A 16,061-nucleotide genomic window follows, 5' to 3' on the forward strand; every position below is an offset into this window, starting at 1 on the left:
TCTCTCTCTCTCTCTCTCTCTTTCTCTTTATTTTTTTTCTATTTTTTTTCCAATAAATTTATTGCCATCGAAATAACAGGAGAGCTAGTTTTAAAGCAATTTAATTATGCTAATTTGTTGAAACTTTCTGTACTTTCCAACAGTGTCTCGATCGTTCTGGCTTTATCGTCGGTCAAATCGTACGATCTGCGATTGTTGATAAACCGACGAATTAAAACTCGCAATGACTTTCTACGAATGGTGGACAATTAAAAGCGAGGAGATAAGGAAAACTGCAGAAAATTATGTTTCTACTTGATTCTCCGAGTAATACTATAAAACTATGAATAAAAGGAGACAGAGAAGAGAGAGAGAGAGAGAGAGAGAGAGAGAGAGAGAGAGAGAGAGAGAGAGAGAGAGAGGGAAAGGAGAGAGATAAAGAGAAAAGATATAAATAGATAGATACTATATTCGGTGGTAAGTCCCTTTTCGTCGAGACTCTCTTCTCTCAAACGATACTCTTTAAACTCTTTACTGCTGTCTTTTCCACCTAACGTGCTTTTTGAGTAAGGTCGTGTTTCAAGTGTCGACGATTAACGTTCTCCGTTTTCTCGGCTAACCTTTTAATCTTTCTACGACGAGTGGGTTTATCTAAATTATACTCAGTGTGTGGGAACATCAAAAGAGAAGAAGAAGAAGAAGAAGAAGAAGAAGAAAAAGAATAAGAAGAAGGAGGTATTGGCAACGCGAGTGTTACGAGAATAAATGTGTCCTATAGTTAACGCTTTGTGTCAACTAGGTAGCACGTATAATTTCATAGAGCTCTTCGAAAGGAAAATCGAACAAGTTTCAATAACGTTTACGGAGTTTCGTTGGATTCAACGTGACGACTCTCACTCGAATAAAAATCCTGTGTTATTTCGCTTTCTCTTCTAAAGTGTTCACTCTGGATCGAGTTTTCGATAGAGGATCGAGTGTTTTCTTTCAGCGATAAAGCGATAATTGAATATAATCTTTGTACGATACAGCAGTCAAAGAAAGCAAGGAATTTTATCTACAGGATGTTTCAACGATTACGACTTCCTTGATCGTGATAATACATCTATAAAAGTGTGTACAGTAGAATCTCGGTTATGAGAACAAGTTGTTCGATCATTTGGACAATATCTCTGAGAGAAGATAAACGTGAGAGATTTATGTAGAAGGAGTAAACTTTTATATCACGAACATTAGTGTACAGAGTGATTCTAAAAAGATTGTAAATATATATTCCTGAGTATATATCACGTACAAATTTTTAAGATTTTTGATAATAATTATCTTAAACATATTACGCTTTCTAAATTTCAGATATGAATACCATAAATATCTGTTTGGAAATATACCCCGTACGTTCAAATAATCAAGTTACTACTTATTTCTTGTTATGCTTGAAATATTTGAAATATCACGGAATTTTATGGTAACTTTTCTCTTTGATACTTAATTACGAAACAACGTACGTAAAAACTTTTCGGGGATCGTGTTACGCAGTTAATGAATTTCTTTTTCAATTTCCGAGTGTTTAGAACGTGACAGCGAAGGACTAGTCGAATGATACGGTAAAAGATCATAAAAGAGACAGGCCGTTGTTAAAATAGCAGCACCATGGAGGCAGTCTATCGGTAAAGGGGCAAGAAGAAGCAACGAGCCATCTCCCATGGCACGAGTAGCTATACGGGCCTGAGGAATGCGCTCGTCCGATCCCACGGCTTATCCCCCCCTATTCTTTATCTCTCTTACTCTCTTCTCAGATCGTAGTATTACTAAGGTTAGTCTCTACTCTACTGCGTGCATTCGAACGATCGAAGTGAGTACTGCGATCGTTACGAATTACTCAATACCATTTTTATCTATTTCATCGAAAATAAGTCGTTTCTAAGATACATCTCAAGTCGATCTTTGAAACTTAGATAATCCATCAGATTCGAAGGAATAGAATTTTTATCCGAAAAATATGTGACCTTTGCAATTGGTCAATCTTCCTTGATAGAACAAAATCTCAATTGGAATGAATTCATTGTAGTTTTCTTTTCTTCTTCTTTTCTTTGTTTTCTTTAATTTACTTTCTCGTCGACCGAATACATTTATTTCTGTATTGATAATAATATTCACTGCAAATTATTATACGTGTTTATGGACATGCACATATATTTTTGGTCTGGTCTTTTAAAATATTCTCATCTTACGGTATAAGTTTAACGGTTAAAATACGACGCGTATAGTCATTGCCAAGTAATAACGATTACGCTTATTTTCCGACGACAGAAAGGAGAGCCATTTTCAATGGACGGACTCCTTACCTGCAGCATCGACACACTCGAGGTCATATTGCGGTACCGAGAGCTAATCGCGATTCGCTAATACCGTGAGAGGTACATACTGTGCTCGGTGATTTGCAGGTCGTCGTCGTAGTGGTCTTCGGCTTTGGATTAGCGGTTAGAGTTCGTTCGGAGGCAAGTAGATCGAAGATAAAACAGTCGATGCTATGAACGGCACTTCGGGATCCTTTTTAATGACGCAACTCTCTCTCGCATGCTCGCGTGAAAGTTAACTTGTATCGTTTGCCTTGCTACCTACATATATACACACTGTTTAAACATACTTCTTGTTTCTTTTTCTCTTTCCAGAAGAAGAAGAAGAAGAAGAAGAAGAAGAAGAAGAAGAAGAAGAAGAAGATTCGGCCATTCGAGTAGCACTTTTTTTTATTCTCACCCGCTAACGGTTCTCTTGTTCTCCAATAAGAAGAAAGGAAGATAGCATCGTGTTCGCTTACGTGCCTTAATCGTATTTCAAGTGGGCGTTTTAGACCTCGACATCGTTTAGATATTTTAGACAGCTAAATAAGTCAACGTGAAAGTTCGCAAAGCTGCGACGACGGCTATAACGATATTCGATATTATCATAGATATATATACACGAGCATATGTACGGTTACGTAAACGTTAGAAAGCAACGATTCAATTTTCCATCGTACGTAGTTTTAATCATATCGAGATTCTAGATAATCTTTCGCGTGGCTAATCTATTTGTTATAATCGGTCACGATTTTCTTCGACTTCCTAGTTGTACCTTTGTCGAGATCGTACGCTTCGAAAGTTGCGAAGTTGTGATCTCACATTTTTTCCGGACGATCTTATCGTAAATTTGTATATTCTTACAACGTGGATCGTTATTTCTTGTCATCGTAAAAAATTATTTCATCGGTGCTGTCGTAAAAATCACAAATTTCTTTGGCACGAACGAACTGTAACTCTCCGATTACCGTTACTTCTCTTCGATCCTGATTAATTATTGGTAATCGTTTATAGATCCTAAATAAATCGAACTTACTTTGAGTTTTTGCGTATGACCGCATCGACAGCAACAATAGGACATGTAATCTGGTAGCGCTGGCATAAACTTAAGTTGTTCCTGTTGTTGCTGCGAGTACTCGTCAACGAGTTTGCGATAATGTACCCTGAAGATGGGCCGTGTTGCGTTTTGCGAGCCCTTTCCAAGGCGTCCCATAATCGCGGAGAATGCGGCCAGGATTTTACGTCCGCGTGCGAACCTCCTCATGCCACGACGACCGTTGCACCGCTTCGTCTTCGAACTCGAGACTCGTACTCGCAGCCCTTTCTCCTCCGATCCTTTGCGATCCTTTCGACGATACCGCCGACCTCCTCGTCGATTCCACACCGACGCTATCGTTTCTTTTTCATTAACGATGTAATGAAAATTACGTCTTTTTTCTTATCTTTTTTTGTTTCTTCTTTTCTTTTTTTTCGTAGCACCACCGTAAATTAATTCGCCTTAACAGTTACGATATTTCCTCTTTATACGTTGCTTCAATACGTACTAAATAAGAAAAAAAGAACACCAGAAAAATCGCTTTTATACGCTCACAAAATTCTTTTACGAATTCCTAATCGATTAGTTCGTGCGAAGCTAGTTTACACACGTTTCACGGCACACCTTAAGGCACTTTCTAAATCGTGTTACATAGCGAGCACCACCAACGGGATGGTAGTAGCATCTACCAGCACTTAGCACCGACGAGGCACACTTTCCACTTTAATTGTCGCGGCGCCTTCAACTCTGAGATATAGTTGAGCTTCCGAGCAGAGAATTCGTCTGTAATTCTCGAAGGCCTCGAATACGATTCGTCGTCCTCGTTGTCGTCTTCTTGTTCTTCTTTCTTGGAATTCGAACTTTATCGAAGTTTTGAAATGTCTCTTGAAAATTGACTTCTTCGAACCGAAATATATATAATATATATATATATATATATATATATATATATATATACCTATATATTTCAATCACTCTTTCTTCACTAGTTTCTTCTGGAAAGAGGTCAAATACGTTTAACAGATCCAAAAACTTTCGGGTTTCTGCTAGTTTTCTTTTATCCCCGAGAATTAGAGAAAGATTCAAAAATAGTTTTCTTCGAAGTCCGAAATCTTCGAGAGAATTTGTTTTATTTTTTATTTTTTCAAGGTTTCTCAAACGGAGCGCAGTTCGTTCCTATTTTCTTCCATGATATTACTATTATCGCTGGCAGGTGACGATCCTAATCGGTGATCGGCAAAAGACCGGTCCGTAAGAATGATTGATAGAGAGAAAGAGAGAAGGAGAGAAAGAAAGAGACAGAGAGAGAGAGAGAGAAAAAGAAAGAAAGGAAGAAAGAAAGAAAGAAAGAAAGAAAGAAAGAAAGAAAGAAAGAAAGAAAGAAAGAAAGAAAGAAAGAGATAGAAGGAAGGATCAAAGGAGATACACTCGGTGGCTCACGTAGAAGAATATACTAGGTGTCGCTCTGCATGCCGATCCGCGGAAACCGGTTAACGAGTTCCACTCGCGAGTTCCAGCCTCCGTTGGCTCGCCTTTCGACTGTCAACTCGGCCGGATCCACCGCTTCTGGCTCCTGCTCTTGCTCGAGAGCACTCTATCTCTCTTTCTCTCTTTCTCCGTCTGAAAGAGAGTGAGAGAGAGAGAGAACGAGAGAGAGAGAGATAGAGAGAGAGAGAGAGAGAGAGAGAATGAGAGAGAGAAAGAGAAAGAGAGATCTCCTTTTTCTCTTTTTCCCCCACTCGCACGTTTTTCCCGTCGCAGGATGCAGAAGGAGAAGGCGCGTTTTTCCGTTCGAGTTGATTCACCTTCCTCTTCGCTTTAAGGCCTTCTCGCTACGGGCAGATGTAGGGGAGCGGTATCGCGATCCTCGAGGCTCCGCCGTCCTTTTCTCGCGAATATACGCGTCATACTTTCTTCGCGATCTAAAGGAATATTCCTCGTCCTTAAAACTCGCACACATGTGTTTTTCATCTGTATTAAGTAGATAATATCGTTTAAACGCCGTCCTCTTTCAGCCACGTATGTTCTTACGTTTCTTCAAGAATTTTACGATTCTTCCTCGTTGTAACTTGGGTCGATGGTTGATAGTTTCAAGAACACTTATCGAACTCGCACATTGTAAGTAGATACGTATAATAAATAGGCTGATCAAACTTCGGGCACTATTAATTGAATATCCCGGCATCGAAGTCACCGAAGTCAAGTTCTTAGAGCACCTTTTTTCACGACAGCTATCTTTGAAATACGCCGAGAGGATAGAAGGAGAAAGAGAGAGAGAAAGAGAAAGAGAAAGAGAGAAAGAGAGAGAAGAGGATAGAAAGAGAGAAAGAAGAGAGAGAGAGAGAGAGAGAGAGAGAGAGGGAAATCGGCTTTCTAGCCGGTCGTAGCGGCTACAGCGATACCTTCTCGGTACGTGAAGAGAGAGAGAACTGAAGTCTCGAAAGAGGAGGCAAGCAGGCAAGCAAGCAGGCAAGTAAGCAGGCAAGCAAGCAGGCAGCCAGGCAGGCAGGCAAGCGAGCGAGCGAGCAAGCAGCAGGCAGCAGGCAGGCAGGCAGGCAGGCAGGCAGGTAGGCAGGCAGGCATCGAGGAAGGAACCAGCCAGCCCACACGGTGTTCACGTCTTCTCCCCTCATCCTTCTCCTCTTTCTCCCCACTCCTCCCCCACCAAGGCGCGAAACCGAGCGGACCGACCGACCGACCGACCTCTTCTCTCTCCGACCGCTTTCTTGCTCCAACTGCGGCATTGAACACGTTCAACGGCAGCTGGCGAATACCCGACGTCTTCCGTCCTTCTTACTCTTTTGCTAGATCCTCTGTTTCTCTCTCTCTCTCTCTCTCTTTCTCTCTCTTATACTCTTGCTCGCGAAGAGAAGCATCGCGCCGATCGCATGAGTTTGCGATTCGCGTTCTTTGACCTCCCTCCGGCATGAACTACCCTTTGGCGCTACGTACCTCAACGTAGAGACGTCGTCGAGAAGAAAACGACTTTGCCTTTCCAAATGATTCCAGTATTTCCGGGGAAATTTGCCTTTCTGCGATATCGTCTATCACGGATAATATTACGAAAGAATTTGTTGTTAATTACTTTTCTTTTATTGAATTGATTAGGTATTATATAAATTAAGTTTGATATATTCTCTGATTATTTAGAAGTATGTTTTAATTTTGTCTTTACGCGGAAACTATATTTTAAACGACAATGTTAAACACTACAGAATGGAATCAGTAAAAACGTGAGACAACACCTGGGAAAAGAAAGTCAAGTGAATGGAAAGAGAGAGTATCATTCTCTACTATCATCGTACTGTTAAAAATTAGTTTCGAGTTCATTGCTCGAGTTAGTCTAAGCACTCATCCGTATCTCGCTGATAGGCTGTAGAGTCAAGGGTCTTTTTTATATGGTAAGAAAGCTAATTCCCTCGAGGCTTTATCACGAAGTTTCTTACACCGATATTTATGACTTTAACGATCTTCCTCTATCGGTAATATTTATTTTTCGGTATAATTACTAAACGTTTCCTTTTCTGAGAAAGTATAATACTTTAAAGAATAATAAAAGCGACATGGTTATTCTTAGGTAAACGTGTTCGAATACGTTGATTACGGTTAAAATAATGATCCAAGTAACGTTATAATCGTTAATTCGATGATACAAGCTTTCAGATTCGAACTCTAACGTGGTAAAAGCTTACCAGTAAGTAATATGAGATCTCCAAAGAAGATACTCCCTTTATTGACCTGATTTCCTTCGAGGCGATCTTCGCCAAGACGGAAGTTCTATTCTCTGCTCGGGTGGATCCTGCACCGTTCCTAAATTCAATTAGGACGGTAATTCAGTGACGAGGGCATTTTCCTTGCTACGGAACAACCGTATATATGATTGAAAAAACAACGTCAGCTGATATTCTCTCTGGAGGTTTTTGTTTTTCTAATAAAATTTATTTCGTTCGAGTCGATCGTCGTTTCGTTTTAACAGATTGAAAATTTCATTGGATATTAGTACCAAATTGATTTTGTTATTATCGATGAATATATTATCGGTTCTTTTATTCTTTTAACACTTTTTGTTAAATGAATCTCAAAAAGGCAATTTAATCCTTCGCCTCGTTGAAAATACCCTTTTTCCGCTTGGATAAATTTTTATTATTATTATTGAACGTTATTGTAGTTATATATAGTAATATATAGGTATGTATATGTACGTATATGCCTAGGTGTATGAGATTAAATTTGACAGGGTCTCGAAACACGCGAAATATAAATTACTAAATTTTCTCTACCATCATACCGTTTAATCGTCGATATCACAGTGATACTTTTAGCGAATAATAAATTATAAATTGTTGCAGTTTGTTCAGGTGCGCGCTAATAAATCGCCCTGCTTTTTTTTCTTCTTTTAGAACGAATTCAAAGAGAAGAGGATTTAAAGATAAGGACATCTTGTGCAATCGGTTATGCAGATAGTGCTTTATGATTCAAGGAAGCTCTTTCAAGTTTCTCGCAAGAAATTATGACGAAATTCTGATGGCCATTTCGCCTTATTACAAAGAACGAAAATTATTGTCCGCCACTTTTGGATGAATATGTTAAGGAAACTTTTGCTCCGCGTACATTTGCATACCATCACGGACTCGACGCGTATCACAGTTTGATATATTTTTTAATAAACTTCGGAGGATCTTAAAAAGTGGGCAATAATTTTTTATTTATTGCGATATTATCATAATGAATTTCAGAACAGCATCGATTATTACGTTTTGATGATGAAAAGTGTACGTAAGATGAATGGTACCGAACGGCATATTTTTGAAAATGAGATTTTTATTTGATGATAAAACGTTCGGTGCAAGTAATGATGAAATGAATGAATTTATATTTTGAAAACAATTACAATATCTTGAAGAAGACACGTACGAACTTTCATCGGTTTTCGAATTATCCTTAATAGTTCGTGTGTCTGGAGCAATTTACTATTTTTCACGCAACGTATAAGTATCTTCGAATTATAGAAAATTGTATTAAATTAGTAAGAAAAAGGAGGAAAGGGATGGATTTCAAGCTGGCTGGATTTGAAATAGTTTTACCACGAGTTTAGCAATTTTATCGGTGATAAAAATAAAAGATATTCGCGAGTTCTTCTTGGCATTCTTAGAACGCGTACAGTGTTAAAGCCGAGTCCTCAAGCGAAATTCCTGTCATAAATGACAAGATCCTCGCACGGCAACGACGGATCTCTGTTTCTCTTCTAGCGAGTTCGAGACTCGTTTGCGAATGTGTTGTTTTTTGTCGTTCTCATCCTTATCGTCGTTGTCGTCGTTGCCGCTGCAAGAAAACTTTAACCAACGTGAAGTAATAAAAGTTTAGAAAAAACATCGTGATTCTGCATGCCTTAAATAGTCACACGCCTTCGTCATGGGCTTTTACTCTTTTCATCTTTTGACGTTTCGAAGAATCGTTTCGATCGAGCACGATCCTTACGATATTTCGTAGATCTTTGTTCTCTTTCTTTCTTCCTTATTTTTTTCTGACGTACGTACGTAGATATAGGTGTAGAACGGAGAAGGAGGGTGAGTCAAGATCTTACCGGATAAAAAAGAAAATGAGGCTAGCTCGTGGAAAGAAAGAGGAGCAACGTACCTACGTAGGTTTCTTCTTCGATTAGTCTACACTATTATCTGTGCGGGAATGCCAAGGCCGACTTCATTCCGGGCCAGCGATGATCGCCATTGATGCACCGGGTGCATGTACCTACTCTACTAGCAGCGAATGCACCTTTAATCGTTTCTATTCGTTAACTCGTTTCAATTCGAACTTCATTATGCGATTAACAAGAAAATTATACAAATTAAATCGTTGAAAGAATTACATCGTAAAATAGTCCGGTGAAAGTAACTTTTAATTTCCTTTTTTCTCTTTTTTTTGTTTGTTCGTTTGTTTTAAACAATCAACTTGATATTTTTTCTCCTTCGATAAAAATTATTAAAAGCTTTTAAATATACATTCATAGAGACTCTGTCGTTCTTATTAAAGAAACTTTCTCCTGACATTTGGTAGCTTGATGACTTCCTTATCCGCGAGAAAACGTATCCGATCTCCGAGTCGACGTGTTCACGAGTTAGATGCATCACGATGGAATTCTGAGATTTCTCTTCACGTTGCATAGCTTCACGACTCGGACTACTATCATCGAATATTAATCGAGTCCTTTTCTTGGAGTTTATAAATACGTGCATCGTAAAAGTCTTTTTCTTTTCTTTTCGACATACGGACATCTGGACTTTAGCGTTTCCAGATGTGTAACCGTAGAAAATCTTATGTTAGACGCGTAACGTTAGAACGTCTTTATACGAGTCGTTTATTTTATCTTTTTTACTTTAATGATCGATTTATTATCGTTCACTACGTCATACTGTTGAGATTCTTCAGAAAAATGAACCGTTATCATTTCGTCATGATAGAAATTAACTCGACAAAAGCTTTAAAATTATAACGAGAGAAAAGGAATGATTATTAGGAAAAAATAATTTTTTTTTAACAAGCATACTATTTCTTTGAATCGAACGCAAACTTATCGTCATCATCTTATACGTCATTTATTTATCTCGTCGATCTTTCAACTAATTATCTTTTTTTTTCTCATTATGATATCATACATACATCCATAGATACATACATACATACATACATACATACATACATACATACATACATACATACATACATACATACATAAATGTTCTAAATCAAATTTATCGTTTAAGCATGAATATCCATAATGTAATTTGCAAGTTGTCGTTTCGGAAGAATAATCATTTATCTCGAAATTGCAGTACGTTCGCATTGACCATTCTTATTTATGATCTTGTCAGAGCGAATATAACGGAATCGTTTTCACGTTCAAGAAGTAAATGTCTGTAGCTATATTTCCAGATGCGATGTAGAAAAGGAAAAGGAAAAATATAGGATGAAATAGAGGAAAAGAGAAAGATACGATGGAGACGAAAAAGTGAACATCATTCAGATCTCAAGAGGAAAAATTACGTGGAGTCGACATCGAGTGTAGCTTTAACGACTTGGAAACGGTTAGAGTGATGTCATTGATGTTAGAGTCGAGTTAAATTACGTTGAAATTATGTTAATTAAAATATCCTCAAAACTCATTTGAGTTTGTCGGTAGAAATATTGAGCTTTTAGTCAAAAAAAGAAGTATTGGTTTATGATTCCTTGATATTGATATATTTATGGTAGACTTCGTGTATTTTTTTTTAAATAAAAAGAACAGAAAGAAAAAGAAAGAGAAAGGAAGTTACGAAGAATCAGTCACTACTCTAATATAACTTCTAATAAAACTTCATTGTCTCTCATCTGTTCGTTTCCAAACAAACAATCGTTTCATTTACTCGGACACACAGTCCTAAATTCGACTAGCCATTCTTTTATTTTTATATTTTGAACAAAATTCTACAATTTGGTTTGGTGTTTCGTTCTTCGACTTCGTTTCAAACTACAATACGTTCTTTTCGATCTCGAGTCATTATTCGGTGAGTCTCGTAGACATTGAACTTCGATTTCTTCTCTCGTTCTTTCTTTTTTTTTCTTCTCTTCTCTCGTTTCGTGCCGTTTGAAACGATAAAAAGAACGAAAAAAAAAGAAAATGTGAGAGGAAGAGCAAGGAGTCGGAGATGAAGGAGATTACGAGAAAAAGAAGAAGACGGAGACGAACGGAAGGAATTCGAGATATTTTCTTGTCGTCCCGAAACGACAACGTGGACCATTGAACCTTTTATTTACTCGGCAGGCTTCGAGAAGACTCTTCACCGAGACGTGAAGTGGATCGTCTACATCGCCGATTGCTCGAGACCCATTTCACGAGTAATCGTATGGAACGTTATATACGCAATGGTGCTTCTATGAAGATGCGCGATTCTTCGACGTCTATGAATTCCTTGTCTCTCGAAAATGCCAACGTGCATCGCTTATGATTCGCTTATGAAGGGAATAGAGGAAGGACATGAAAAAATCGAGAACGCGTTGATTTCTTCTTCGAGTATTTCCTGAATTGAATTCAACATAAAAGTTCCCCATTGTCCGATAAAACATACATCGTACGTTTATTTAAATAATTATTCATCAAGTATTTATTATTTATCGTTAATCCGTTTGATCGAAACGAATCGAATTATCGATCGGAAATATTTACATTTATTGTATGTATCTCGTCATTATCGAGTATCAAGAGTATCAAAGAAATATTCTCTTGCGTAGTTGAAGGAAGGAATTAGTCGAAGAAATTAGTGAGTTCGTAGGATACCTAAGAGACAAGACGTTTGAGAGAATCCAATGTTAAGTTCCGATTAGAGAGTCCACCTTCTTCTCGTTCTTCATCCCGTTCCACCTACACATTCGAGAAAGAGATGCCGTTTGAAGAGTCTCTGGAGTAACGGCGTTCCTAATTCACCGGAAGATATTTAAACTTTAATCCGCGGAGTGCCATTAGAATTGACTGCACGGCAAGTGGAGGCCGAGCGTAAAGTTCCAAGTGCAAAGTCTACTATCCTCGGGTCTTCGAAAGATTTCATAGTCTGTTTTCTTCTCTCTATCCTTCTTTTTCTTACATATACACACAAACATGTACACACACACACACACACCCAGACAATTTCTTCTGTTTCTACAGCTCGTCACCTCGGCATGTTATCTCCAAGAAGAATTCCGCCGTTGTCCTTTTCAATGCCAGCGGCCTTTCGAAACTGCAGTATCTTTCTAGACAACAGGAAGAGGCTTTTAGATCATCGTGCTTTTCCAAGAAGTAGAAGGAGAAGAGTAGGAAAGTGAAGGTAGGGGTGGAAGGGTAGTAGGAGGGAGTTCGAAGATTGGGAGGAGAAGGTATAGGAAGGTCTTGAAAAGCTCCGGAACCTTGATAGAACGTAGGCCTTCGCGCGTGTTTTGTGTCTTCTTGCGCTTTTTGCGAAGTTCGTTGTCTCAAACTTTCGACATTCTCTCTTTCTTGTCTCGACGATCCAACGAGTTCCTCCAACGTTTTCTTTCTTTCGAAGGTATTACCTAAGAGGAAAGAAAACTTTCGAGACCGATCTTAATTCGATCATTCGTTCCTTTTATCATTTCGCACTTATACAATATGTTCATTGTCGTTCAATTTCTAATGTTGTCAAACTTTAAGCATAAACCTTATTTGATCTAACAAGTATTTTGGGAATTATTAAAACTTATCATGATGGATAATAATACGAAGGAGTTCGAGGATAAATCCTTTGATAAGCCTTTAACCAGGATGTCACCGAATGTTCCATACATACCAACTAAGTTTGCGTCGAGAATATCAAATCGTTGGTTTAATTTGATTTTCGTGTAAATACGTTAGCTTTGGAAAGAGGAAAGATAGCGTAAGTATGTAATTCGATGATCATCGAACGGGGAGAAAGGATTTGGAGGAAACGATGAGAGGAAATTTCTCTATCTCGTTGGTACCTCGTTTCGCATGGTTTTGTCTGCCAATCCTTCTTCTCTTTCCTCTTTCTACAGCACGTAGCGTCTTTCGGTTGACACTCGATACACGTAGTCGATCGAAAAGAATGGAGAACCGCAGGTGAGCGCGGTGTAGTTTCTTTTCTTTCTTGAGGATGTGAGAGGAAATGAGAGAGGAAAAGGAAAGAAAGATAGAGAGAGAGAGAGAGAGAGAGAGAGAGAGAGAGGGGAGAGGGAGGAACACGAAGCTCGGCATGCTAAGACGAAGGTAAACGGGTTAGTCCATGATCGCGGCTTCGCCCGAACTTATAAGCTCGAAATCGCGATGAATTATTCAAGGAGACTCTCGCCTGAATAATTGATACACATGGGAAGTCAATAGGCGCATATACGTATGTATATATGCACGTATATATGTATGTATATATCTATGTATTTAGGTAGGTAGATACTTGAAGTACCTATCCCTTTTCCTCCCTTCGTCGATCGACGGTAAAGCACCTTCCTTCTCGTGCTTCTTCTCATATCCGCGAGAGCCGTCATGCAAACCGCTCAATTTCATCCTCCACTAACCTTCTAGGTTCAGAATATTACGATAACCCGGGCAAAAGCATCGCAATAGAATTTATTCTCGTTTCGAAACACCACTAGCCTACGAAAATTTTGTTTCCTTTTAAACGAGAACTTTCTTCTTATTTAGAACATCAGAACGCGCCATTTGTTTTCATTTTTTGTTTTTAACGAGTAAACGTATTTCGTCTCTATAAACAATGTTTATACTTTCGTCATCTCGTACGTGATGAACGTGTGTTTACAGTTTCTAGGTCAGAGCTGACGAACGATCGACGACGTGTTAGTCTTCGAGAAGATCTCAAGGAATAACGACGAAGACGATAACCGAAGGTAACTCACGAGAAAACAATATACGCATATTTTATTACAGGTTCGAATTACGTTGCACACAGTAAGAATCAGCTTTCGAAACGTGCATTTTGCGGTTTACCTTTCAATTACCAATATCGTTGTTCAGAATTTCGTCATATTAATTTTACGATTATCATCATCAAATGCGTTGTTATTAATATTTATTATTAATATTTATTATACATTATTACTGCGAACGTATTATTATATTATCACTGTTTAATCGTCAAATATGCATATCAAGAAATTAATATTCGTATAATTAGTGATGTACACAGCTCAAGCGTTAAAACGGTTTACTTATTTATTTATTTATTTCTTTTTTTCATAAAAATTTGCATCAGATTTTAATACGAAATATCTCAAACAATAGAATTTTGGTAACATTTTTCTAATATTTTCTTTCAATAATACAGACAAACCGAAGCATTTCGGTGTCAGTTCGTGAATGTAAATTACACGACGCGTGTCGTGAATGATCGTGGTGAAAGCATCAATAGTGACGAGCATTCTGTGGTCTGACCTCGTATCGATATAGCATACTATAGAACCAATCGCTCGTATCTTGCGTTCCAATGTTGCCTGGAGTTTGGTAATATCGTTGATGGAATCAGGAGAATATCATTCTAAATTCAGAATTCTAACATAACATCAGGAGCTCAAGTATATTAATACTATAGTCTGCGCTGCGATGATCTAAGATGAATCGGCCCACTTTAACTTCGTTCTCGTTATTAACAATACCATCATTATTTTTTAACGAGTATAACGTAAGAAAAACAACGGAACACGGATAATTATCCTCGTTTGGCTCATCTTTCCATGAGAAATATGAGAATACAAGTATGCCAGTGTCGACATAGACATAGTTGATATTCCGTACATATTATTTTTGTGAAAATTGCAGGTTACTTGTTGCTGTTGATTCGAATTACCATCATCCAACGAGAAAAATAAATACAGTCGGATACAGAAACATTTAAAGAATTTTTGAAATTGAAACGTTCTTTCTCTGATTATGCAAAGAGCATTCTGAATTGTTGATCGTGTTATATGAAATATGTGAATAATTAAGAAGAGGCCTTTTAATTGTTACGAATTTTTATTATATATAACGATAAAAATGATAAAAATAGCCTTTTAAAATTTATTTCAACATTTGGACGTTCGTTCGAAGATCTTTAAAATAATGGCAAAATGATAAAATTTTACGATATAACGACGATATAATAATTTCGCAGTAGCATACCTCTTGGCATATTACACGCATTATGCTTGAATTTTGGTGCTCGCACACTAACTCACCTTAAATAATGCTGCTTGTTCGCGAAACCTGCTGGTGGAGGTGAATTTTTGCTCGCGGATATCCGCACCCAAGTTTCAGGTACGAACGCGAACCGCACAAACGACTTTTTATTATCTTTTACTTTCTTCGTAAAAAGAAAATGTCTGGTTCGTACGATTCAACGAATTATACTCATGATTTTCTCTTCAAAATTTTGTATTCTTTTTGTATCTCTTTCTTTGCTTTAAAACATAACGATCTATAATAATGATTACATATTATTATTACGGAAAAATTATTCAACGTTATTTCTACGTATCGAGGAATAAAAAAAAAAGAGAAAAACATAAATTATTTATTAGATAATATTTATATACGAGAATATTTTTCAAAACAAAATTCGTATCGTAGCCATTTGATTTTCGTCTCTTTGAGTTGAGTCTGTAAACAAAGTAAAGGACGAACCACTCGTATTCTTGAGGGCAGTTCAAAGACTTCATCTGCTTTAAGCTCGTCGGTTACCAAATAGCTTCTGGTTTCCACTCGAGAACGTCGGTCATCTTCTAACTGCCGGTTGTGGAAAAATATACGCTTCTTCGACGTCTTCCGGGCTTGATGTTTCTAGTTCCGACATCTCATAATATCTTATCCGTACCGTAAAACGTCATTTGTTATGAAAAATATTTATTTTACCTATGTAATTTCGCTTCGTCGTAAATATATTTATTCAAATTTATAATACGCGAATGTATATACGATATATATTTATATTGATCCTTTTAAAATTACTTTCATTTAGAACATATATGTAGATCGATTACGTTGAAGAATAGTTAAGCTATTTATCGTAGATATATCTATACGAAACGAACGATCAGAATAAAAACGAGAGAACATATTCGAGTGTATTTACAATTAACTTACGATTGTTCCGATAACGAAACGTAATTTCTATCAATTTTAAATGAAAGCTATATGAATAGGAGTATCGAGTAGTGGTGTACACTAGCATCGA

General features: G+C 37.6%; 1 protein-coding gene across 8 annotated transcripts in view; it reads right to left on the bottom strand.

Annotated features, from left to right (window-relative positions):
* The window catches only part of LOC127061364 (EGFR adapter protein-like), a 187,232-nt gene that overhangs the window by 24,316 nt on the left and 146,855 nt on the right, over positions 1-16,061 (bottom strand). The window contains exons 1-3 of one of the 8 annotated variants that reach the window (XM_050988140.1): positions 4,792-5,758; positions 4,310-4,573; positions 3,352-4,250 (exon numbers count right to left, since the gene is read on the bottom strand). The exons of the other annotated variants lie outside the window; for them this stretch is intronic. Of the exons in view, the coding sequence (XP_050844097.1) occupies positions 3,352-3,579 (228 nt within the window). The 5' untranslated portion in view covers positions 3,580-4,250; positions 4,310-4,573; positions 4,792-5,758. Of the gene's footprint in view, positions 1-3,351; positions 4,251-4,309; positions 4,574-4,791; positions 5,759-16,061 lie in introns of those variants that run through there. 8 annotated transcript variants of the gene reach the window in all.

Source organism: Vespula vulgaris, chromosome 2 (genome assembly GCF_905475345.1).
Source record: "Vespula vulgaris chromosome 2, iyVesVulg1.1, whole genome shotgun sequence".
In the NCBI taxonomy this organism is placed as follows: Eukaryota; Metazoa; Arthropoda; class Insecta; order Hymenoptera; family Vespidae; genus Vespula; species Vespula vulgaris.